The sequence below is a fragment of the Panthera leo genome, chromosome D4 (assembly GCF_018350215.1).
Source record: "Panthera leo isolate Ple1 chromosome D4, P.leo_Ple1_pat1.1, whole genome shotgun sequence".
Classification (NCBI taxonomy): domain Eukaryota; kingdom Metazoa; phylum Chordata; class Mammalia; order Carnivora; family Felidae; genus Panthera; species Panthera leo.
The window spans coordinates 9,293,638-9,319,477 of record NC_056691.1 but is presented as its reverse complement, the minus strand read 5'-3'; the positions used below and the strand labels follow the sequence as shown (position 1 = coordinate 9,319,477).

The 25,840-nt window shown below is 42.2% G+C and overlaps 1 protein-coding gene across 4 annotated transcripts in view; it reads left to right on the top strand.

Moving 5' to 3' along the window:
• Positions 1-25,840, top strand: part of SMARCA2 (SWI/SNF related, matrix associated, actin dependent regulator of chromatin, subfamily a, member 2) — a 180,653-nt gene that overhangs the window by 31,379 nt on the left and 123,434 nt on the right. For all 4 annotated transcript variants that reach the window (XM_042912649.1, XM_042912646.1, XM_042912647.1 and 1 more), the window contains exons 5-10: positions 1,066-1,321; positions 8,150-8,276; positions 10,242-10,415; positions 11,930-12,103; positions 14,456-14,626; positions 23,385-23,438. In XM_042912649.1, the coding sequence (XP_042768583.1) occupies positions 1,066-1,321; positions 8,150-8,276; positions 10,242-10,415; positions 11,930-12,103; positions 14,456-14,626; positions 23,385-23,438 (956 nt within the window). The remainder of the gene's footprint in view (positions 1-1,065; positions 1,322-8,149; positions 8,277-10,241; positions 10,416-11,929; positions 12,104-14,455; positions 14,627-23,384; positions 23,439-25,840) is intronic.

Below are 25,840 nucleotides of genomic sequence, written 5' to 3'. Positions count from 1 at the left end.
ATACCCAGAAGAATGCAGAGGTTTTAACAGCTTAGTGAGCTTTATTTCTTTTTTTTTTTTTCATTTACTAATTCATCTGGTAGCATTGCTAATCTTATTTATAATTTTGAAGTAAGTAAAAATTTACCTAGGAGGGAAGAGGGAGAAGATTTCTTATTTTAGGTCCATACATAGCAATCAATTTAAACTCCTGAGGTCTAATGTGGAAAATTACATTAAATTAAGTTATTAAGTGCATTTTGATAAGCTGGATGATTACATATCCCTTTATTCTGTTAGCATGAGAAAAATGCTCTCTTGAATCTTAGTATTTACTACTTTTTATTAGGTGGGATGAGTGGCTCCCCCCCACCAGACACACACACCGCAATGTTTTTAGAAACATTTTCTAATATGTAGTTAAAAAACAAACAAACAAAAAAAAAACTTAAGTTCCTGAGATGCACTGATTAAGCCTGAAATGTGCTTTATAGGTCATTAAGGAAAAATGTGTGCCCCTTTCAGCTCACATCAGGACTGGCCAGGCTGCTGGCTGTTATTTGCAAGGCAAGGGTTTCAACAGCAAGACTGCTGCAGAACAAGACCGGGGTCTGCCTAGAGCCCGTTTTTGGCGCAATTTGCGAAATGTGATTTTTAGGACCGCACCCAAATCGCATCTGACTGTTCCATAACTCCCTTGCTTTTCTGAACTCTTGAATGCACCTGTAATTGTAATTCTTTAAAAACAAAACAAAATAAAAAGCACTGTTCAGCTACATTAATTGCTGGGCCTCCGTTCCTTTCATCAATTTATTCCTTTAGTCATTTATGGACCATTTCGCCAGTGTTCGTTAGTGAATGCCATTTCCCTATGCGGACAGATGCCAGGTTCTTCTTTCCTTTTCCTTCCTTTCCTCCCCTGCCCTCCTGCCTTCCTCCTCTTCCTCCTTCCTCCCCTCCTTCCTTCCCTTGAGACAGTTTACTTGTCCCCATGGCAGGTCCCCCGGGGGCAGCGGGCAGGCCGGGGGTGCGCAGGGGCGCCGGCCCTCCCGAGCTGCTGCTGCCCGTGTCGCTCTTGTCCCGCAGGCCCGGGGCCGGAGCTGAGTGGCCCGAACACCCCGCAGAAGCTGCCGGTGCCCGCGCCCAGCGGCCGGCCCTCGCCCGCGCCCCCCGCCGCCGCGCAGCCCCCCGCCGCCGCCGTGCCCGGGCCCTCCGTGCCACAGCCGGCCCCGGGGCAGCCGTCGCCCATCCTGCAGCTGCAGCAGAAGCAGAGCCGTATCAGCCCCATCCAGAAACCGCAGGGCCTGGACCCCGTGGAGATCCTGCAGGAGCGCGAGTACAGGTAAGACACTGTTCCCCACCCTGCCCCCCACCTCGCCAGGGGTGTGTGGACCGCTGGTGTGGTGGGCATGCTTCCCAATGGGACAAGGCACAGGCTGAAACTCAGGCTGCGGGAAGAATGTCCTTGGAACAAGGGTTTGTTTGCCATAGCGGTGGCAGGAGGGGGGCCTCTGGGTTCTCAGGACGGTGAGTGTCATTCACTGAGTCCGGAAAGCTGTCATCACCCGCCATGACATGCCAGGCACTGTGTCGGGCACTAGGGATGCAAAGATCAAAGTCCAGCCAGGAGTGCCTGTGGATGCAAGAAAGCAGACCCGTCATACTTGGCCTATCTGTGCAGGGTGTCTCTCAGTTTATCCTTGAATGATGGCTTTGAGCTGGTCTCATGCTACTAAAGCCTACATAGTGGCTCACTGTAATATATTCTTTGTTTTAATGCATGCATTTGTGGGTCTACAGCTTGGCCCAGCCTTAGTGGTAAGCCCGATAGAAGTGTCTTCATGTGGGGTCCTTCTTTAAACTCTTCATTCCAGAAACCTAATTTTCACCTGATTTGGCACATTTATCTGAATCAGTAGTGGGCAAACCTTTTCTGCAAATGGCGGGATGGTTAAAACTTTACCCTTTTCAGGACTGTGGCAAAGGCCTCTCAGCTCTGCTAAGAGCATCCACAGACAATAATGGGCTGGCTGTGTTCCAGTAAAACTTTATTTACAGAAACAGGCTGTGGAAAGGATTTGACCCACAGGCTGGAGTTAGCGGACCCTTGATGTAAATACTTAATGTTAACCAAAAAGAGAGTCCAGGAGTGTTCTGTCACTTACCAGCTGTGTTACCTTGGTGAAGTTGCATCTCTTTTCCATGACTCAGTTTCCACATCTGTTAAAAGAAGGTGTTATAGTACCTCTTGTAGGGGGGGAGATTAAATGATACAAAGACTTTCAGTACATATCAGCTATGATTATTTCCCAATTATTATTTAATTTCAAAGAAATTATAAGGGAAGGTCAGTAAATAACATCTAGCTTCCCTTTAAAGACATCACCTTAGTCTTTATTGAAAAACACATGACTTACATGTTACTAGATTAAAACACTGAGTTACCAGCTTTGGTAGTTAACTGTGAAAGAAATCACAGTAACTTGCCCGTAAATGTGTGTAGCTTTTTGGATGAAGAGCAAAACTTTCCTCTCTTTGCTATTACTAATCCTCAACAAAGAGCTTTTGTATTGCTGTTTCCTAAATTTTATGTATCCCTAGAGAGCTACATATACATCATCAGTTGGTATTGTAGTGTTGACAGACAGATCACTGTGCGGTACAAAGTCACATATTAGCACTAGGTTCCTATCTGGGGGCAGAAGCTTTATTCATGTGCGGTACTTTCTTTACATCACTACTGAATAAAAAAAAAAAAGTCAAAAGTATTTTTTTAAAAAGGCAGTAAGTAGCACCGAGGGGTATTGTTTAGTTACTCTAAAATTCTGACTTCCAAAGAACTAACTTTTTTTTGTCCTTACCTCGAATGTACCAATATTGTTACTACGTCATGTGAACTACATTCATAACATAGACACTCTCTCTACCTAGAAATACATCTGGACTTTTCTCCTTGTTCAGCCTGTGTTGTGCGGGGCGGGGGGTGGGGGAGGCAGGCAGGTGTATGTGCATTTTACTGACTCCTAAGTTTTCTTCATTTTTACCGGAACCGTATTTGCAGGACTTTCTTGTCATGAGCCCCATTTTTAGCACCCTTGGATGGCCTCCCAAAGTATACAGGACTAAGTAGGACTATGTAGCCTATTCCAGTGTGTGAAAAGCTTTGGTCCTCCAGTCCCGTATCAATAAGAAAAAAATACATGAGTCGGGATCTTTTAAATTATAAGCAGAATGTGGTGGAATGGCTATTTTTGATATTATTATCATTACTTGATGAAATGTCTCCTCTTTCGTAAAGATGCGTGGCTTCCGGAATGATTGCTCTGGCAACTCTGGGTCTGAAAAGCAGGTGGGGTCTTGGGGCTGAACTTTCCCATGGCCATCTTGAGAAAGAGCACGGGTTTCTCCTGGCAACATCACAGGGCATCTTGTATCTTCTTTAATTAGAGAACGATGGCTGGCTTCCCCATCTGGAGATAAATGGTTCAGCTGCAGAGAGGAGTTAACTTTATCCTTCAGAAGGGGTTAGATCGAGTGCCTTAGGCTCTTGTAAGAGACAGCTAAGCAACTTTTCCTTTTGCCCCTCTTTGAGAGAATGGCTTCCTGGTCTTTAGCACTAGTAGCTGGAAAGGTCCTGTGTATCTTTACCTTCTGATCAAGTATTTGAGCAAGGTCTAAAGTATATATATATATATATATATATATATATGTGTATATATGTGTATATATATGTGTATGTGTATATATATGTATATGTACATGTATGTGTACATGTAATATATGTATACATATATTTGTTTTATAATTTATGTACTTAATTGGAGCAAAAACCATCTGATCGATTATTTGAGCAAGGTCTAAAAGATATTAATAGATAGATAGATATCTCCTTTATAATTTTATGTACTTTGTTGGAGAAAAGACATCATCTGTCAGAATTTCTTTAACAGATATTCATGTCTTTGACCATGGTAATATCACTTACCTTGTCTGTGAAAATTGAAAGGAAGTTGTCAGAATCTCAAATTTCTTTTTGACTTTTAAGTCGCTTGGCTGTTTCTCTTGCTCATCATAAAAGCAGAATCTTGACAAACTGACCTTCTTGATTCAACAACAGCATAAATAAGTTTCTGGGCCTGAACACTTTGCCTCAAATCTGTGCAGTCTCTGCGGTGAAAACATTTTGTTCCCATCTAAATTGTATCCTTTCTTTTTTGACCATCTTTCTCTTACTGATGAATCTCAGTGCCTTTTTCTGTAGTTAAGCGTCAGAGAGAGAGTTCCAGTTTGTCCTTGCTGTTGTTGGTGGTGGTGGTGATGGTCTTTCCAGCATGCTTCTCTTGCCCTGTCAGTATACCTGACTTCACTTCTCCCATCCTGAGTTCGATATTCGGGCAAAAGTGCTCCGGTTGTCACGTTAGTGTGTAAACGAATGGATTCCACAAGCGTTTTCACAGAAGATGCATTTCACATTCAAAGGAGTTTATTTGAGAAGCTCGCCTTTGAAACACGCCAGCCCTCTTTGGCATCAATTTCAAATTCAGTATGAAAATAGTAGCACACCTTGCTTCAGGAAGCAAGCGTGTTTTTTGTCCTTCCCGGATCCCCACTGCAACCCTCAAACTCCTTCTCAAAAATTACCAAGGGCTGTTTGGTCAGCAGAGTTACGAAAAGTCATTTTCCCCCACCCTCTCCCCTCTCTCTCTCTCCCCCCCGCTTTTTAAAGTGTCACTCAGCTCCTTGAAGGAACAAAATGTACCAGTGTCATTTTCTGTTCAAATAACTCTCCTACAGGAATCATAAACTTCTCCTCTGGACCTGAACAAATATCTGTTACCTTTAATGGAACTCTTTTTCTTGCTGGAACAGTAACCCCTCTTGATTTACTGTTCAATCTGTATGAAAAACCTGAGTGACCTAATTCTGCTTCAATTTTCTGTACTCGTGAGGACACCAAATGAGTCTCCCGCAGTTATACAGTATTACATGTGTTGTTGTTTCGGGAAGTTTAGAATCCTGAATCTCTTTATTGGACTACCTGCTGAATTCCATTGATGGGAAGATGAAATTGTCTGGCGAGGAGCATTATTTAAAATGAAGATTTCTATTAACAACGACGACCACCACCACAAAGAAATAAAATTTTCTGCGTTAAAGCAGCCCCTCCTGTACCCTCGCTACCCACCCACCACGTGCAGAATTCAATGCATGTAATTTTACCACGGAACCTACCTTTCCTCTTCTGTAGTTTTGCACGATGGCACTTTGCACTTTCCACCTCCCTCTCATAAAAGAAAGATTCTTTTGTGTTGGGGAATCTGAGATTCCTTGACAAATTACTAGGCCCTTGGGAGATGCAGATATTTTGGGAAGCAGTGCCCCCCACTGCTCCCCAACAGACTCTGAGGCTACATCTGCCCCCATCCCTGCCTCCCCACATCCCTACATCTCCCACTCCCATTGGGGGAATTAATCTCTGTACTCTCAGCCCAGTTGTCCTAAGATTATTTAGTTCGTCTTATTTCCATAGACCTGTAGAAGATTAAGAAAAAGCAGCTATGTCTCTGATTTCTCACTTGACCCACTTGGTCAGAGAAAGTAAGCCCAAACACCAAGGGATGGTTGAATTTCCGAGATATTCACATGAAACAAACAAACAAACAAACAAACAAACAAACAAAAGTTTGTGGTAAATCTAGAACCGAGGAAGTAGCCTAACTAAATCACTGACTCTCATCTACCTCCCTGTGATATTTAATTCTCCTATACTGTGGCCTTCGACTTGAGTAAAGCTGTTTTGGCTTAGTTTTCTTTTGTTTTGTTTTTTCCTATTTACATTAAATATTTGAACAAAAAACACACTATAATAGGTTTTTCTCTTAATGTCATAGTTAAGATGTACCATCTTTGGCCATAGTTAGAGATTTTTGGCAATGGGAATATTTAAGAAATTGAATTGGACAAATGAAATGGATCTTTGTTCCATACGGTGAAAATTAAAAAAAAAAGAAACTCTGATGAAAATCCCATGAGTATCAGTAGTAATAGGAATGCACAAGAACAGTGGGTGAGGTGGGGCAGTCTGGCCAAAAGAATACAATGTGGAAGTTTGTTTATTTTTTTTAATTATTTAAAATTTGTAAGTGTTCCTTTTTTTATTTCAAAAATGGTGGAAGTTTCTTACCGTCATTTGAACTCACAAGTGTTTATTCTGCTGCATGTGTAAGCCGTTTAAGGGCCTGTTTGCTTGTGTTCGTACAGAGGGCTGAAAAAAACAGCATGATAACACAGACAGCACTAATAATAGCATGTTCTGCCATCAAATCGTTCAGTAAATCAGAATTAATAACACGTATGTACCAAATAAAACAGGAATCTGTCAGGATATTATTTCCAGCAAAGTCAATGAAAAAACGATGTGTACTGTCATTTTTTAAAGTTTTGAAAAAGATGACATTTTACTTCTCTACCAAAGCAAACAGTTGCAGGTTCTGTACATTTTTTTGGTTTGGTTTTGTTTTTAAAAGCACTCAGTTTTTGATATTTGGGCTAACTGAAGTAGTAAGATAATTTTGTGGCCCCTCGCTCAGAGATTTTACTTTTTCATGTTGACGCACACAGAGCATCGTAAAGGTCGACAAAGCCATAATACAGATTTGTATTTATTTAGTCATTTATTATTAATATTTTTAAAGATTGTATTTTTTTAAGTAATCTCTATACCCAGCTGAGGGCTAGAACTCACAACCCTGAGATCAAGGGTCACACGCTCCACCGACTGAGCCAGCCAGACACCCCGCATGATACGAGTTTTTAAAAGAATCTTTAATTATCAGCTTTTATAGTTGAGGTCCAGGAAAGCTGCAGTCAGAAAGTGTGTATTAATTACCTGCAGTGTCCCTGCAGGTGTCAGGCAAATGAGGCTCCTGTCCGGGCTCCCTCCTTCACTAGTTCTGTGAAGTTTGCGTGTTTCTTACTGTCTCCAAACCTCAGTTTTCTCATCAGTAAGATGGCACCTCTATAGCATTTACCTTGTAGGGGATGCATGCATGTGTGTATGCGTGTGTGAGTGTGTGTGTGTGTGTGAGAGAGAGAGAGAGAGAGAGAGAGTGAGTACGTGCAAAGGAGGGAGGGAGAAAGAATTGAAGAAAATTCTACCTTAAATACACCTTAGCACAGTTAATGTTAACTTAATTTAACTTACTACCTTTTACTATTCTTCATGAAATCTTTTCCAAGACACTTCTGCCCCAAGTTTGGAGGGAGGTAGTTCTAAAAATAGATTTTAAATGGCATGCAATTATTTGTAAGAATAGGATCCAGGCGAAATCTGAAGCCGGTTTGTATGGGGTCACAGTAAAAGTATCCTGGCTGAATGAAGAAAGTGGGGTATGTTTTGTTTTCTCTTCTGCCTTTATTTTGAAGAATGACCTGCAGTTATATTTCTGATGATGTCGGAGATGAGAATCTCTAGCAACCCTTTTTCTAGAAACGTAGTTTTTAAATACTGTTACTTTACCATCTCCTGCTTCCCCAAACCTGATTTTTAAAAATGCCTACTTTGCCTTTTCTCAGACAAGCACTGCTCAGAGAGGAAGTGGTCGTGGTTGGCAGGCTCCCTCCGTGAAAGTTTTGGGTTGGTTGATTTCTGTGGCCTCAGCACCTAAAAGTGCTCTTGTTCACTCAGCTTCAACGGCTGTTGTCATCAGCATCTTGGCAAAGAGGGCACATGGCCTGGTTGCCTAGGATGGAACTGGAAGTCAGAAAGAAAACTCTGTTGTCTCAGCTCTGCACTCTGGCTGCCTGGGCATTTGGGAGCAAATCACATTGTCCTGTCTCTCATGTTCTCTCTGTCTGAAGCAAGTCATGGCACTGGACTGCCTTCCTAGATGCATCCTGAGTCTTCCTTTCTGGGTGTTCGAGAGAGAGAGACGTTGTGAAGAAGGCCAGAGTGTTAAGCAACATACGGCACCTGTCCGCGTCAATGCAGAGGTCGCTCTTCTCCGTTTAACATCAGATAATCCAGCTGGGCATCAGGAATTCGCCGACAGCAAGATCCGGGATATGTTTTGCCAGAACTTAAACCTGAGGGTTACTGTTTATCATTCAAGACTCAGTTGTAATGTATATTTCCCCCTCCCCCTCCCCCCCATTTCCTTATCTCCTTTAGACTCCAGGCTCGCATAGCTCATAGGATCCAAGAACTGGAAAATCTGCCTGGCTCTCTGCCACCAGATTTACGAACCAAAGCAACTGTGGAGCTGAAAGCACTTCGCTTACTCAATTTCCAGCGTCAGGTAATACCTTTTCCCCAGCGAATCTGAGATGAAGGAAATAAGCGGAAGTCTGTTCAATATTGTTATAAAGATATAAACTTAGTAAAACTAGTGTGTATTTCCAACCAGCAGCATAGAGCCAAAAGTAATGAAGATGAATTGTTTATTATTCTACTTTTTTTCTTCTGTATATCAGAGACATTTTTTTTTCTCCTATATTACGGTTTCCAAAGTCAGGGTAATGGCATTTTGTTACCATGGATGAAACCTTGAGAATAAATGGTTTAGCTTGCCTTTATGACTCCAAAGAAAAAGATAGAAGGGGGTCGATCAGAGTCTCTTTGTAAACACAAATGTAAAATCCTAGCCATTCCGAATTCTCCTCTGCTGAATTGATAGCCCCTCATTTGTAGAAATACATAGCACTGTTTTCTAACTGCTGATTATTCATCGGAGCCTAAGTTTGAAGCATTTGACCACATCAGGCCCATGTATTGACTAATCAGTGGACTGTTACCTAGTGTTCTTGCTGTGGTTCTTAGTAGTGACTGATTAATAAAAGCTAGCATGGTGATCTGTTTTATAACTGCCGAGTCTGTAGGAGACTAGTGAAATGAAGTAGAGATAGTCTTTACGTTGGTGAGTTTTGCTCTGTGGACCCAAAAGGTGCAGGTCTCCTGGTCCGCACCCTGCCTCGTTTAGCCAAAGGGGAGAAGGGACGCATGCTTGCCAGGCAGGTGGGTTTACTTGGTGAAGGTCTCGGGGCGTGCAAAATGAATTATTAATGAATGAAAGTGGTTTGAAAGTATTGAATTGCATGACTCAGTCTGTTGCGGGATGTGACTAAAATCACAAAGGCACCCCACTTGCTACTGTCATAGGAACTCGGTTGGGAGTACATTTGCCCTATGGGTTATAATGTCGCAGGAGGGTGTCGTGGTGACAGGGTGCTCCTTGGCCATAGCTTTGTGAGAGTAGCTTTCAGATGAAATTCTAAAAGAAAGAAAATAAAAGGCCCTGAATTCCATTTACTTCCTTTCCTATACGGGACTTCACGAAATGCACTTCATGAAGTGCTTGCTAAAATTTTGTGAAAATGATTAATAACCGAATATATCTTCACAAAATAAGATTATATTCGGATTTGCTTCTCTGTGCTGGACTCTCCCCAGTCTCTGATTTTTTTGCTTGATGGTGTAGAAAAGTCCACCCTCTATGAAATTTTCCCAGTGAATTAACTATAGTTGATGCTGATTTGAGATTCAGTTAGATTATTATTTTAACGTATATGCCCAATCCTTCCCCCACCCCCACCACCCCAGCTGCTACCACATAATGTACAACATGGATAAGATACTACGTTTATGGTAATCTAAAAAGAAGTCCACGATCTAGTGTGAAATTTAAATATCTTGGAAAGAATATCATCGTTGGGAGTGGGGGAAGCCAAAGCCCGTATTTCCCATTTTTCATATGAAAATTAACATTGAATTAATATTGTTTGAGTACCTGTTGCTACTGTGCATGAACAAGAAGTAATGTTTCTACTCTTTTGCAGAGCATCATTAATGTCCATCTTTAGACACAAAGAGAATGTTAGTATGGCACTTAAAATGAGGTAAAATATTTCAGAAGCTCATTAGCTAATTAATACCATTAGAATAATTAAACAGAATGAATTCATTTATTGAACACCCAAGACAGGTTTTGGTTAGTGTTTTTTATAGTGCTGTAAGTTTCCGTTTTTGTTTTTAATCTGAATTACTTGGAAAGAACGCTTTTACCATCTTTGAAAATGCTGCGTGGATTTGGCACGATTTAGTCCCTTCACTTACAAAAAACAAGGCCAACTCCGACGGAGAACCTTGTAGAGACCCCATTCTGCCCCACTAACGGGGAGCAGGGCAGTGGAGGCTGTCCAGGAGCCAGGCCTCTGTTTGGGGAAGCTCTCCCAACGGCTCCCCGCTCCCCCCTTGACCTTGACAGCTGAGACAAGAGGTGGTGGCCTGCATGCGACGAGACACAACCCTGGAGACGGCCCTCAACTCCAAAGCATACAAACGGAGCAAGCGCCAGACCCTGAGGGAGGCCCGCATGACGGAGAAACTGGAGAAGCAGCAGAAGATTGAGCAGGAAAGGAAGCGTCGACAGAAGCACCAGGTATTGGGGGCTGGACTGTGTGGTCCTACATTGACGGACACGCCTGACTGAGCCCTCAGGTGGACTCAGAAGGACTGAGACATGTACTGGCGAGGGCGGTGGGGACAAACCATGAGAACAGAAAGGTCCCTTGCAACTCCCGTGTTCCAGCCGCCCCATGGGAGACAGGCCAGGCTGGGGAAGCGGGTGGCCCGTCCATGGCACTGTGAGGGGATCAGTGGAGGACCCTGCTTTCTGAATTCCAGGCAGCTGTCTTCTGCATAATCCCACGGCCAGCTGCCACCCGGATGGCCTGGAAAAGAAATGAAGAGAGCAAAACAGTTTTTGGTTTCTTTTTTTTTAATTTCTTATTTATTTTTTGAGAGCGAGACACAGAGTGTGAGTGGGGGAGGGGCAGACAGAGAGGGAGACACAGAATCCGAAGCAGGCTCCAGGCTCTGAGCTGTCAGCACAGAGCCCGATGCGGGGCTCGAACCTACAAACTGGGAGATCATGACCAGAGCCGAAGTCTGAGGCTTAAATGACGAGCCACCCAGGCTCCCCAAAACAGTTATTTTTATAACGAATGTAAATACAGCCTCCTGGGCTTTTCTGGGGCCCCGTTGGAGGTTTCATAGGGGCAGATTTAAAAAAAAATTTTTTTTAGCGTTTATTTATTTTTGAGAGAGAGAGAGTGAAAGAGCGCAAGCCAAGGAGGGGTAGAGAGAGGGGGAAACACAAAATGCGAAGCAGGCTCCAGGCTCTGAGCTGCCAGCATAAAGCCCGGCGTGGGGCTCACATCTCACAAACCGTGAAATCATGACCTGAGCTGAAGTCGGACACTTAACCGACTGAGCCATCCAGGCACCCAGGGGCAGATATTTTAAAATGTTCCTTCCTAGGGGGTTGGAAATATTTTTGATGCAGGATTTGATTTTGCATTAGAAGCCCTATAAGTTGTGTTTGTTTTCTGGTGCTCGATTTAATGCCCCAGCTTCGTTTCATTTGGAAAAAAAAAAAAGTTAGATATTCATTGGTACACGTGTCTCCTCCTGTATTTCAAAAGTAGATCTGAATTATGGGCGGCAATTTTCGTGGCTCCTCATCTTATTTCAAGGCACGGTTCTAAGGCGTTTAAGTTAGAGCAGAAGAGGCATGACTTTTATAACCTGGTTCTTACTGAAAATACCCTCCTCCCTCGGGTTTATTTGAGGGTGATGTGCTTTACATTTCATCACTGCTGTTTTGCATGCTTCTGCCAATCCTTGATCCTGCCATTTTCATGGGGCCGAATTTTTTGAGGCCTGAGAGGTTTTGCTTCCATACACTGGTGCCCAAACAAACTTTGAGAGCCTTTTTCACCAGCCCCATAGCCCACAGCTCAGCTGCCAGGAGACATCCCAGGGCACCTGTCTCCCAGAAGATTCTAATCGTCCACTCTCATGAAGCCAGAGTGTGTGCTTTCTTGGGCTACGCTGAAACCTCATGGGAAATAGACTTTGAATATCCTTTTCTCCTCTCTTTGGATCCTGTAGGAGTACCTGAACAGTATTTTGCAGCATGCAAAAGATTTTAAGGAATACCATCGGTCTGTGGCCGGGAAGATCCAGAAGCTGTCCAAAGCAGTGGCAACTTGGCACGCCAACACGGAAAGAGAGCAGAAAAAAGAGACAGAGCGTATCGAAAAGGAGAGAATGCGAAGACTGATGGTAAGGGGCTCGCTCGCCTGCAGGGACCCCGGGAAATGGGGGTCCTCACAGGCACCCGTATTGAGAATGGTAAATATGCTATAGCAGGGAGTGAGTAAAAGCGGCTTCTCAAACATGTTAACATGCTCCTTTGAACCTCGTATGGATGGAGTAGGAACATCTTCTCTTTCCTGGACAGCACATACAATGAATCCAGGACCACGGCTGATGAGTCGAGTACTTGCCTGTCCTGGGGCAGCATTGCTGTTCAGATTATAGCTTCTCACATAAAGGCGGGTCGTACAGCTTTCAGGAGTTGTATTTAACAACCAGATCGTCCTTTGTAAAATTTTGCGTCTTTGAGACTCATGATACAGGTTGCTTTGCATGAATGTGTCATGAAGTTATATCTTGGACTCGAAGAAGGTCTGTTTTTTGAAGCCTCTGGTGTTATCCTTTTTTTTTTTTTTTTAATGATAGAAATTTCTCCCTAGCAGTATAAAAAGTGATTTTTAAGTTAATTTTGAAATGTTGCGTTTTTGGTTATAGCTGTGTTATTGTCAAAGGCTACCCACGGGTCATTGCATTTATGCTATTATTTTTTAATGGATATATAAATACAGAAGGGATTGGTTTACATCATTGACCTGGGTGTTTGGTTTTATTGACCACTTATTTTTGGAATTGGACCTCGGAGCGCACCATGGAATTTTAAAAGTGTGTGTGATCTATAATTATATGAGACCTGCAAATTGTACCTGGGACATAATGCCTGAGAATAGGATGGAGATAAAATCATTAGCCTTGGCCCATAATTACGAGCCTGGAAAATTCCAAGTGACAAGGCCTTTCTTGGTGTTATTATGGTTTGAATTTTTTTCCCCACTAATTTTGTGGATTCCAGAGACTAAACACCATGTTTTAAAGAGCCCTGTTTCCAGGTATTACTAAACCTTAGATCTCCTCCAACCTCCCTCTGCTTTTTCGGGAAGGAGATGACTGTCCACGAGATTTCTAACTAGCCAAGGAGTCTGCTTTATAGTAATTTGAGCAGTAAGCGGTCAAAATTTGTCTGATTCAACTGGAGTGAAACTATATTAGAACTTCAGTAACAGATTGGTTTGACACTAATGATTAGGCATTTGCAAATCATTAATTTTTGCAATTAAATGATGGAATATACAGATAACAGGGAAACTGCAGTTTTTATCACTCTTTCTTCAAGTGAGATCAACCATAACCAAAAGCAATTAGAGTTATAATAGCATTTGAGGTTCACACTCATCCACGGGGCAGACAGCAGCTAGACTGGGTTATAAAACGGCTGTCACTCGGGCACATGCTGGAGTGGTGCCCCTGGACCAAAGATCCCCAGCTTTTCCACAGAGTGGAAGATTTTGTGGTATGTCCCTTTTTATCCTGCGCATCACATGAGGAAAATATTTTGAGCTGTCCTTTTTATTGGGATGCATAAAAGAGATTTCTCTTGAAATGGCCCAGAGTACATCAGAGTTTTTATTGCATTTAACCTCATAATGTTGCTTAATGGGAGGTAGAGGTGGAAATTACTGTACCTGTTTTATTACCCAGCAGTATCAGACTCCAGATGCTAAATGACTCGCCTCTAGTCACGTAGGCCCGTTGCGCCGTGCCTGTCAGTGACAAAACTCCCCCGAATTTGACTTTTCCTATCAGCCGCGGTGTTTGTGATGCTTTTACGTATATGAAGTTATACTTACTACACTTAGAGTCCATTGGAGTCTTTGCCATTAGAAATACTTACTGAACTATTTCTGAATGAAGAGATCTTATGTCTGGAATTTGCTTCAGGACACTCTAGCTTGGGACTGGGGAGAGAACTTGAGGGAAGGGTAGCCGTGAAAAGGGAGTCCTCGCGAGTTAATTCCTGTTGCTTGGTGTTGGTGATATGAGAGATTATACTTTCCTCTCTGCTTTCACTTGTTTTTGAAAATTTCCAGAATACAAAGTTAAGGATACACTTTGGATGACGGATTCTCAAATTTTATCTGTGTGTGTGTGTGTGTGTGTGTGTGTGTGTGTGTTTGTTTGTGCGCGCGCACAAAGAACCTTAGAAGAGCAAAGAGCTGACTTTGAGGACTTGCTCGCACCACATAAGTAGTGTGGTTCGGTGTCCTGACTGCTACGAGCCCGCGTGTCCTGGGACGCAGGCATGGCGCCCCCAAGCGCACCCCAGACCCGGATTGTGCGCCATAACTCGCGCAGTGTGGATCCTTAGGTTGCCCGCACTCACCACCGGTCAGAGTTCAGGCCATGAGGGGGGCGGATGAGCGGCAGATGGAGTCGTCTGCCAATCTTTATGGCGCCCTGACCGTGTTCTTCTTTCCTTAATAGGCTGAAGATGAAGAGGGCTACAGAAAACTGATTGATCAAAAGAAAGACAGGCGTTTAGCTTACCTTTTACAGCAGACTGATGAGTATGTGGCCAACCTGACCAACCTGGTTTGGGAGCACAAGCAAGCCCAGGCCGCCAAAGAGAAGAAGAAGAGGAGGAAGAGGAAGAAGGTGAGCGCCCTAGTGAGTCAGAGGAGAGGAGTGTATGGTCAGGAGCCAGTCCAGGGCCCTTTAATACATTCTCCTGGGGCACCTGGGTGTCTCAGTCGGTTAAGCATACGACTTCGGCTCAGGTCATGATCATGGGTTCGAGCCCCGAGTTGGGCTCTGTACTGGCAACCCAGAGCCTGGAGTCCGCTTCAGATTCTGTGTTTCCCTCGCTCTCTGCCCCTCCCCTGCCCATGCTATGTCTCTCTCTGTCTCTTAAAAATAAAAGAACTTAAAAATATATATGTATATATATGCATATATACATGTATGTATATATACATATATATGTGTATATATATGTGTGTGTGTGTATATATATATATGTGTGTGTGTGTATATATATATATATATATATATATATATATATATATATATATATATATATTTACTCGTTACTGCCCTAGTGGAAGACTCAGATATTTGAGTTGCAGAAAATGCTTACTCAGATATTTGAGTTGCAGAAAATGCTTATCCAAAACAGGCACGGTGTCAAAGAGGTGATGAGGCACACCAGACCACAGGTCGGAGATGAGGGTGTAGCCAGTAGGATGTTCCAAACTGTAACGGTTCTGTCCATACTTTCACGGTCCCGTACAGTGTTGAAATATCAAGTGTATACGGTCAGTAAAAAAGGGAAAGATGTGAGGGCACAGAAGTATTTGCCTAAGTTTAATGCCAGTGTGGTAGGGTGATGAAAATTAAGAAGGAATTCAGAGTACAGATGGAAAGAGCCTGAGAAAGATGTTAAGAGATGGCCTTGGGGTACTTTCGAAACAGATTTCAGTCTGTTTGTTTGAACGGGAGACAGTGTCAAAGTGGTTCCTTCATTCAGTTCAGCTGCCCTGGTGTCACAGTAAGGTGAGTGTCTAAGGCAGGGTTTTAGGTTATTACAGAGAACAGTAAATAGTTTTATGTACAATATAACCTAATTATATTGCACAGAAAGTGAAGAGTAAGATTTAGAATTTCTGCCCTGCAGATATTGTATCTTGATTCAAGGGCAACCTGCCAGTGTAGACCTGTGAATACAGATCCTCTCTGAATCCTGAGTGGTCTGGTGATTTGGTTCTTGGTTCATGTTTTGTTTTCACGGCACACCCTGATTGGCCTGGACACACACACCAGCAAGAAACAGGAAGTCTTGGCCAGGGCTGTGAGGATTGAAGATTGGTGCCATTTAATCATTTATTCTGTGCACTGAATAATTGAACGCAATGTTTTTCAAAAAATAATTAATTTCATGGCTCCTGAATTCCCATCCCTGCTTCATAATTAAGGAGGAGAAATAAATGATTGAGAAGGTGCCTTCTTGCACCTGACTTCTTTAGTAGAAGATAGCTTCCCGCATTGTGAAGAGTGCGCAATGACTCAGGGCTTGGATTTAGACATTTCGTCGGTGAGCGATCCCTCATTTTCTTGTCAAGGTGGCATTATAGACTCTGCAGAATGCCAGCTCCCAGTTTCTGACTTCAAAAGACGCTTTCAGAGTCAGAGAAAGGCACATGGGCAAACAGGTAGAAAGAATTCTGTAACATTCCACAAGGGGACCCCGTGAAACGGCAGTTTTCGTTTTTCCTAGTCCGGAGCTGTGTTTTGCAGAAGTGGCCAGGAAAAGGTCACTGTTGGTGTCCGTAGCAGTAAAATTCAAATTCTACTTGGTGTGTGTCTGATGTAAAAGCTGAAGGGTCCCCGAATTGAGCTTCTGGCTTATAATTAATGGATTCCTGCCATGGTATTAGATTGTTATATCATCATAGGCAAAGAAAGATCTCTAACTGAGTGATGGGGATTATGCCTTTATTTTTGTGTTAATCTGTATAGAGCGGGAACCTGTCACACTATTTTTCACGATGCTGCCAACTTTGCATGATCTATAGATTGGCTCTCTACTTCCAAACTCTTAGCTTCAGTTTTGCTGATAGCATTTATTCTTTTCTCTTTTATCTATTTGTTTGACGAGTATCAACTGAAGCTAGGCAGCGGGCTACACGTTGGGGGAGAAAGAAGGCGATGGCAAGGAGAAGCACACGTGCCTTCTCAGTTCCATCAGAGAGCGAGAGGCAGGTAGACATTAATCAAATATGCAACCAGGTACATAATGATAAACCATGATGAATGCGGAAAAGGAAGCCCCAGGAGTCAAATTGGGGGCGGGGACTGGTTTCCTGGCAAAAGAATAATGGATACCAAAGCAACTCCCTCCTGTCTGCCTGGTGGGAATCTCTGGGTGGCTCTGGCTGGTTATCTCACACGATTGAATGTGCAGAACCATTAGTTGATCATCAGCCCTCTGCCTCCTTCCCGGTGCTCTGTCAGGATCCCCAGCATTTGAGCACACCCTGCCCTCAGCAGGACTGGGGAGGACCTGCTGTATTTCCTTCCGGGGCCATCTTGCTGGGACAAATGGGATAATGGAGGAAACAAAGAAACCAGGCTCCTTCCTGAAACCTGACTCTTTCCTGGGGCTTTGAGACTTCTTTCAAAGCAAGTTACACAATTGCCGATGCACCTTTATTCAAGTGCAAAGCAAATGGATGCTTTCAAAAGCTGATTATTTGACAGTTTGGATTATCTGCAGTTCTTCTTCCCTCCATTAGAGTGAATGATTGAGATGGCTCCTTCCAGCTTCTCTGCTGGGGAGGAAGGCTGTGTCCTGAAGCTTAAAAGTTCCGCACTGACCCTTTGAGAAAGCATTTTCCCACAGAACAGTATTATGCTGTACCTGTCTGCAGTTGGTTTGTTCGTTTGTTTGTTTTTAATGAAGTAAGGCATCAATAAGCCTTTATTTTGAGAAAGACTTCTTTACCCAGTGGACCAAGAACATTGTGCTATAGCAACAGGTACAGGACCACTCGGCTACAGCTGACTGTATCTACGCTCTTGTAGATGAGTGTGGTTGACCTTGTAACTTAAATGGAAAGGGATCGATTTTGTTTTTTAATTGCCCCAATGTAACAGAGAAGTTCTCTCTCTTTCTGGTGGAGTTTATTGTGTTTCCTTGCTGTTGGTAAACAGGAGAGTGGGTTTTCTTTAACCTGCCTTGACCATGTTTGCTTCTCTCTTCTCACCATCAGAGCTGCTGCTGTGACGTATAACATTTATAAATCATTCTGGAGCTTCTCGCTGTGGGTCTGGTCTTCCGTTAATGCCCTTGAGGTGGAGGAATAGGAAACGAAATACATGTATCTACCTAGGTGTTAGAGGAGGCATAATTTGTAAAGTATGGAAATATCTAATTATGTGAAACCAGTCTTTGCAGTGTGACAAGATTAATGTACTCTGATGTGCACTCTGCATGACCTTGAGGTCTCTGTCCCCTGCCATGATCGTTCTCTTAACATCTGCTGGGTGACTACAAGGTATAAAAGGGCATGGGGCTACATAAGGCCACCAGGGTGTGTACAAGTAGGATTGAGCATACTAGAGTAGAAAATTGAGCCACTGTCTAATAAATCACATTAGTCTGCAGACTTTTAAATTTCGTACAAATTTGCTTTCATTCCCTTATAGAGTATTTCATTAAAAGACCTATTACCTCGTGCTTCAGTCTCTGGATCTGTAAGAAGGTGATAGGATTACATGGTAAAGTGTATCTAAAGCATTTAGTGGGGCCCCGGGCAGCTCAGTTGGCCGAGTGTCCGACTCTTGATTTCTGTTCAGATCATGATCTCAGAGTTTGTGAGATTGAACCCTGTGTTGGGCTCTGCCCTGACAGCACAGAGCCTGCTTGGGATTCTCTGTCTCTTTCTCTCTCTTTCTCCGTCTCTCCCTCTCTTTCTGCCCCTCCCCTGTTCTCTCTCTCTCTCTCTGTCTCGAAATAAATAAGTAAACTTAAAAAAAAAGCATTTAGAGTATACCCTAGCACAGAGTAAGTGCTCAGTTAGTATTAATTATTTTATGAAACAATTTTGTGGTATAAATGTAGGATAGTAATTGTTGAAATGTGGTTATAGTTGTTTTTTTTTTTAAATAAAATCTTCTCTTTCCCCATGCTGTATGTTCTCTGTGATATCGAGAGAATAAATGGCTACTTTATGTATGTATGTATGTATGTATGTATGTATGTATGTATGTATTTTAGTTAGGAGCAATTAGGTAAGATGTCTTTTGGGACAGTGACAGGTTCTTTGCCTGTTGAGGCATGTAGTAGGAAGTGAAGATTTATTCTTTGTGGTGGACCCTGCCTATCTCTCTCTCCCTAGCTCCTACAAAGAGAATTTTTTAATCATAAAGCCTCTAATTTACGGTGGTTCCTGGTGGTAATAAGGTGGCCCTTGCAGGGCTTTAGAGTTCTTCCTTCAGCTGTGGTCAGGAGCCCATGCCAGCCATCCCCGACCTCCCTCACCCAACCTACTGTCAAGACACGTGGTCATTTCACAGGCTCAGCTTCCCGAGCTGTTGACTTCAGGCCAAAAATAAATATTTAATTCCCTCTTCCAAAGTCTTTCGATGGCGTGTATACCAACAGAACTACACCCTTGCTATTAATTTGTGACATTTCTTGGAAACTCAAGATGCTAATAAGAACCGTCCAAATCCCATGGGGCACTGTTGGGTCAAGTACCTTTTCCATCGTAGTGTTCAGTTTTCCTTCCAGAAGTTCTTTAATTCTCTTTCTCAGAAGACACTGTTAGGAGTAAATCTCAGGACCGTGACATATTGGAGGGGGAGTGTTTCTGGCACAGCATACCACATTGGTCAGTATGGTAAGAGGAAATGTGTTTTCATCCTTTTTAGATATCAACAAATCAGAAAAACCTGTTGGTATAGTTTTTGGTGAAAAGAGGCATCAGATGCAAAAGTATAGTAATATTGTTGAGACACTTGTTTTAAATTCAAGCCGCTCTCCACTTCTTCTCAATTCTTCTGTCTCTCCTGTTTCTCCCCCCTCCCCCCAAGATGATGATGTACCCCCACGAGGACAATTTCACAGGTCAAAGGAAAGTTCTAAGAAATTCTGGGCATCTGAGTGTAGGGACTGTGGTCAAGGTAGGTGAATGCAATGCCAGCGTGATTAGATTAATTTGATTAGCTCAGTATCAAAATGGGTGAAAACTGAAGTTTGGATCAGAGTCCTGCTGAACTGGATTGACCAGTTACTTGAGTCAAAAATGTTGGAGTTGGTTTTCTCTGCAGAGTACAAGCACAGTAATGTGCAGTTGCCTGTTCATTTGATATTCTTGGGTATTTTTTATTGCTTGATCACCTATCTTAATGCTCAAAGGTCCACTTAAATGACAGTAAAAATAACCCAAGTGGTTTCTGAAAGCTTAGGTTTCCGCTGAAACAGAATGAGTCTGTACGATGCCAACGCTCTTGAATGTTGTTTTAGCATAGTGTAACAACACCTGCTGGGGGATAAAATGCATTCGCTTCATCATACAAATTGTAAAATTGTGAAATATTTGGTAGAACACCGTTTCTTTACAGATCGAGGCCGTCCGTGGCCTGTGTTGGGGTAGTGATGTGAAGGAAGTGCCCCGCTGAAGTTTATTTTCCGAGGTGCGGGCTTACACAGGATTTTCACATGTAGGGATTCCTTGGCCTCTTTGCGCCCATTGCCAGTTATCTCACATAGCTTTTGCAAGGAAAACAGGTATTAGTGCACACAGCTTGGTGAACATTCCTAAGTGGAATTTCTAAATTGCCATTGGCCTTGGGCATTGGGAAGCCACACTGTTTTTAGTTGTGAGTAATTTGTTCCGTATCCCCTTCCATCACTAGGTGAATTACACTCCTTCCTCCCTCCAGCAAGCATAATTTGTCCCCAACGTTTTGCAGGTTGGAAGAAGCCAAGACAGGGTCCTTTTAGTCCTGATTAATGGATGAACTACAGTGTTGTAGTTTTTTTTGTAGTTTTTTTGTAGGATTGTTTTGTTTTGTTTTTAATCGATGGAGGAAAAAAAAGCTCAGGCATCAGCTGGTAATGTAGGATGTGTTTGTAATCATGTGATGGAGATAACTGTATATGAAGGTTCCTCAACTGGTGGGAGACCATGGTAGCACCAAGAGCAATCTGTTTGGAGTTAACATTGAACCAAGAAAAGGGATGTTTTGTGGGATTATTTATTTATTTATTTATTTATTTATTTATTTATTTTTGTGGGGGGTGGGTGGCCAAGATAAAGCACCAGTGTCATGGGAGATCCAGAGATCATCAAACTGAAAGAATCCAAAGCATGATGGGAGAATGTGTTGTCTCTTGCCATAGAGTAGACTGCCACCTGGCTTCCACCTTGTGTAATAGCAGCAGGATTGGGTATAAATTCAGGGCGTACCAGTTCTGTGAGGAATTGCGTGTGTGTTCTTAACTAATTTTATGGTTTGCAAATACATTGGCATGTAATTACAATAATGATTCATTGAGTGTGTGCTAAGTGGATGCTTCTTTATTATTATTATTTTTGGTGCTTCCCTTCCTTCCTCCCTTCCTTCCTTCCTTCCTTCCTTCCTTCCTTCTTTTACCAAATATTTACTTACTCCTTTTACGTGCCAAGACCCCTTGTCAGTGTGGGGATATACGTGTGACAAAACAGACAGAAATCCCTGAATTCATGGGATGAACCTTATGAAGCAGTTTCAGGCAGTGCTATAACCAGTCTCACAGACATAAAGGAATAGTCTTCAGACAGTCATTGAAACTTGTGCGTTGTGGAGGTTGATGCTGGGAGTATATATGTATATAACAGTATATAATGGAACACTGGATTGTACGTACTGAAATAGCGATCCTTTCCTGCCTCAGCCCCATGAGGGAGGGACTGTTACTGTCCCTTTTTTACAGAAGAGGGAAGCACGACGGAGATTTGCTCAAGATCACATAGCTCAGATCTCTTGTTCTTAGTGACAGAGCTGGGGATTCAAATACTGGTGGTCTAATTCCAGAACCAAATTTTTTAAATCTAATCTTACATTGCCTCTTGAATTCGATATTATTTTTAAAATGAGTTTAGAGGATTTAAAATAAAGGACGGGCCTGATTGTGAGGCAGTTTTTAGATAACACTCTAGCTAGTCAAAGCATATTCATAGAAGAGCATCCTTTAGAATGGTTTTGATTCTATTATTTATGGTCCTTCAAGCTTTTTAATGTACTATTCATTGAAATGGTGATCCAGTTCCACTCGCTAGATATTGGAAATTGGCTTATTCATTGTCTCATTTGATTTTCTTTGTTGGCCAAATTTGTAGCTTATTTCTGATTTGTATGGAAAGAATGGTGGGATTAATTGACTTTCTCCCATTAATTAAAACAGTCGCCTGAGTGTAGTGCCCGAGAATTCCAAAATTGGAACTCTTAGGGGCTGGTCACATGGGTGGTTTCTTTTCTGGGCTTTTCTGCCATTGTTCTCTATATCCTTCGCCAAGATATAGAGCCTGGTGTCTTTTTTGACGCTCATCACTCCTTTGGAGTGTAAATGTTTTTCACGTTGGGGCGGCATACATAGAATATTAAATTCTTGGGAAATCGTAACCAAAGGGAGCATTTATTTCCTGCTCTTTGGTAGAAGCACTGCAATTTTTTTTTCATGCCCTTTGCTTTGGCATACATACGTACATGTATTCCTTGTAAGACAGTTTTGAAAGAACTTCCCCAAAATTTCAAACGTTTATGGGATCTGCATTTCTTCAGTATGGACAAAGGGTTGGATTTTGAACATTGCCTCTCAAAGCTGTTTTGTCAAGAGACAATTGAGTTATTTTCATGGAAAGCAAAAATGTATTATATAATCAATGCCTTAAGTAAACAGAGTAGAGTTAATATCGATTCTGTATCATTATATATATTTTTAATTAACTAAAGAGCCCAGGGGAGGAAAGCTCATTTTCTTAAATGTCTTGATAAAGGAAATGACTAAAGTTGTTTTTTGGTTTTTTTTCCTCACACACGAAGAGTATAGCTTTCCAGCAATAACTTTCAAATAAGGATTCTGAAAAGGTGATGGAAAAGATTTCCCTTGTCAAAGAGGTTGTTATAAATGTAAGAAATTTGAGACTCTTCTGTGTTTATTGCAGATGAGACTCTCTCGGGTATGCCCCAAATGTGACATAATCCTCGCTTTTCATTTAGGCTGTCTTTGAGGCACATGGAGGTTAATGGACTAAGATATTGAAATATTTAAGAAATGGCAGGTGACGGAATTTGTCATGAGATCACAGTATCTGTATCACATTTGCTCCTAGTACCCACCATAGAAATACTGTGTATTATGAAAAGCCGATTAGGTTGAATGGAAAACATCCAGAGAGCTCACAGGATTGTTGTACAATTCTGTGTTTTTATGACCCAAGAGTGGTTCCGAGTTTATTCGTGATGGACGTTTTTAGAAACCTTGCCAAGGAATGTGGAGCCAGTTACATCAGGATTTGTCTTCCCAGTGCCAAACAGGGGAAGGACATTCCACGTGCTGACCTCAGCCCTGATGTTCTCATACCTTCAGCATTTTGGGTCCTGGAAGACTCGACCCACAAATCTTTGGTGTGTGCCAGCCTTGAATCATACGTGGCTTTCAGTAACTCCCCGCAAGTTGCCCGTGAAAGACACACCTTGTCTCAGACAGCGAAGAGAAATACAAATGAAAGGCATTAACACGTAAGCTTTGTTGGATGATGATGAGTGGCGATGAAGTGCTTTTTTATACCACAGCGTTGCCACAAAGTTCTTCTTGTAACCGTCTTCTTGATTCACGTACACCTGACATCTTGACCTTGCTTTGCAGAAGGCCGAAGAGATTGCCGAGGGTGGAGAGTCTGCCCTGGGACCAGACGGAGAGGTGAGGCGTTTTGCACCCATTTCTGCTCTGTTCTGCTCCGTGAGTCCCCACCATGCCCTACGGCACCATTTTCTGTGAATACCAACGTTATTTTTACTCAGCTATTCATTTCTAAGTAAAAATAGTAGTACATTAGCATAGTTGAAAATTAGAATAGCATAAAAGGGATATACTGGAAAGGCATCTTCCGTCTCAGACGAAGTTTCTTGTGTACCTTCTGGAATCTTCTGTGTACCTATATGTTTATGAATGTATAGCATGTGTGTAAGAACCTTAAGTGATTGTATAATTGCATTTCCCAGTAAATGATACAGAAACATAAAATATGACCCAGTTTCCTTAGTGTATTACTAATTTGAAATTATGAAACTCCATAAACAATTTACATATTTGGTTAACTTATTTTTTGACATTGCGTGTAGGTTTATGATAGGGCTTCTATGTGTGGAGTCATCAGCACATTCCTAAATGTTATTTCCTAGGATTTTGAAAATTCTCCTGAATCATGAGAACACAATTACTTATTTATTGGACTTTTTTTTCTCCGAAAACTCAAAGTTCTCTGCCAGTGATTCACATGAGGAGGTATACATACCGCTCTCCACAGCCGAATGGGAGGGAGTATGTTTCAAACTGTCTTCTCTCATGGATTCTGATAAACCTGCTTGGGGAACCCTTCTAGAATCACTGTACATGGGAGGCGTACTCTGAATGTGAACATCCTGGATCCAGAGAAAAAGGTTGAAACCACTATTCTGCGCAGAAACTTCTTGAACAGTAAATGTGGCTTAACCACTGTAATCTATCACAGGGAAAGAAAGGATGGGGTTAAGAGTCTAACGTGTAAGGCCCTCTCAGTGGGCCATTCTAGGGGAAGAATACCATATATTGGAGCACTTAGAAACCACTCTGATTTGTAATAGCCCCCAGCCTTACCTGAGCATGCCTCACAAGGGTCTGTAACTAACAAGCACACAGGGAGAGATTTAACGTGTTAGCGGGACAATGCTCTTACCTCTTATCATCTCTTGGGAAAATTAGCCACTGATCTTGGGCTTGTGACATGCACCTTTTTTTCTTTTAATCTCAACACATGTGCATTCTGTTTGCTCAAGTTGGCAAAGTGGACATCTTGCTCAGTTTGTTTTGAAATCATGTTCTTACACTCTGCTGTGCTCATTCAGTGCTTTTTGCCAAAGATCTAATTCCAGCTACGGTGATTCCCAATTTTCTTTGAGGTATGACATAAGAATGAAAAAGCTATATTATAATAGTTCAAGGTAACGTAAGCTGACTTTTCCGAGGGAGGCGATAGCGACTGGTAGGTCTTGATCACATGGGTGTGTAGATGACCTTTCACATTAAAGAGAAAGAAACGTCGTGCGTGCAAAGTAATGGTGTTCACATGCATCGCTTTAGCACACATAAAAGAAAAACAAAAAAGACAGGTTGGAGTAATCCTTTTCTTTTTTTAAAGCTTATTTTGGTTGATAATCATAATATATTGTTTTTTATTCTTACAGTGTTTTCTTAAAGGAGAAGGGAGAAAGAACTTTTTTTTTCTGGTCATTTTTAAAAAAATTTTTTTAAATGTTTATTTTCGAGAGAGACAGAACACACGTGGGGGAGGGGCAGAGAGAGAGGGAGACACAGAATCCAAAGCAGGCTCCAGGCTTTGAGCTGTCAGCACAGAACCCAACGCGCGGCTCAAACCCACAAACCGTGAGATCCTGACCTGAGCCAAAGTCAGAGGCTCAACCAACTGAGCCACCCAGGCGCCCCTCTGGTCATTTATTATAAAGATACGTAAGATAAGCTACTGTATACTGTTTTTCCTACCATTTATATTTAACTTCAATTAAGAACAATTTAGGAAAAATCCTTTGGAATTGATAAGTTCTCTAAATATTGAATTTTATTACCTTTAAGGAGATAGATAACTTGAGGACTCCTAAAACATCAAGCATTTCCAAACCAACAACGTCTGGCCTGGGGGTCTGCTCCTAGAGGTGACGTCACCCTGTAATGAGTTGCACGCATTTGCATAGGATTACTCCATTTTCACGCCTCTTAAAAAAATTTGTTCTCTGAAGTAGGTTGAATGCAGCCTCTGCAATTTCATTTTTTTCTCCTAATGTTCTGAGCAAGCCATTTTTCATTGAGAGCCTAATAATGAACTTCAGCTCAGTCTTGGCCCGTTCGCCAGGTTTCAGATGAGCAGAGCTTTTTGCTTTAAAATCCTACTCCTAGCACCCGTGGCTGCATTAGATGCCAGGCCATTTGGTTCTGCAGAAGCTTAGACTGGCCCCTCATGAGGTGACAGTACCTTTCTCTGTTCCTGTTTTCTCAGAAACCATGACTTTGCAATAGTTGTTATCTGGGGAAGTATTATTTGGGGGTTG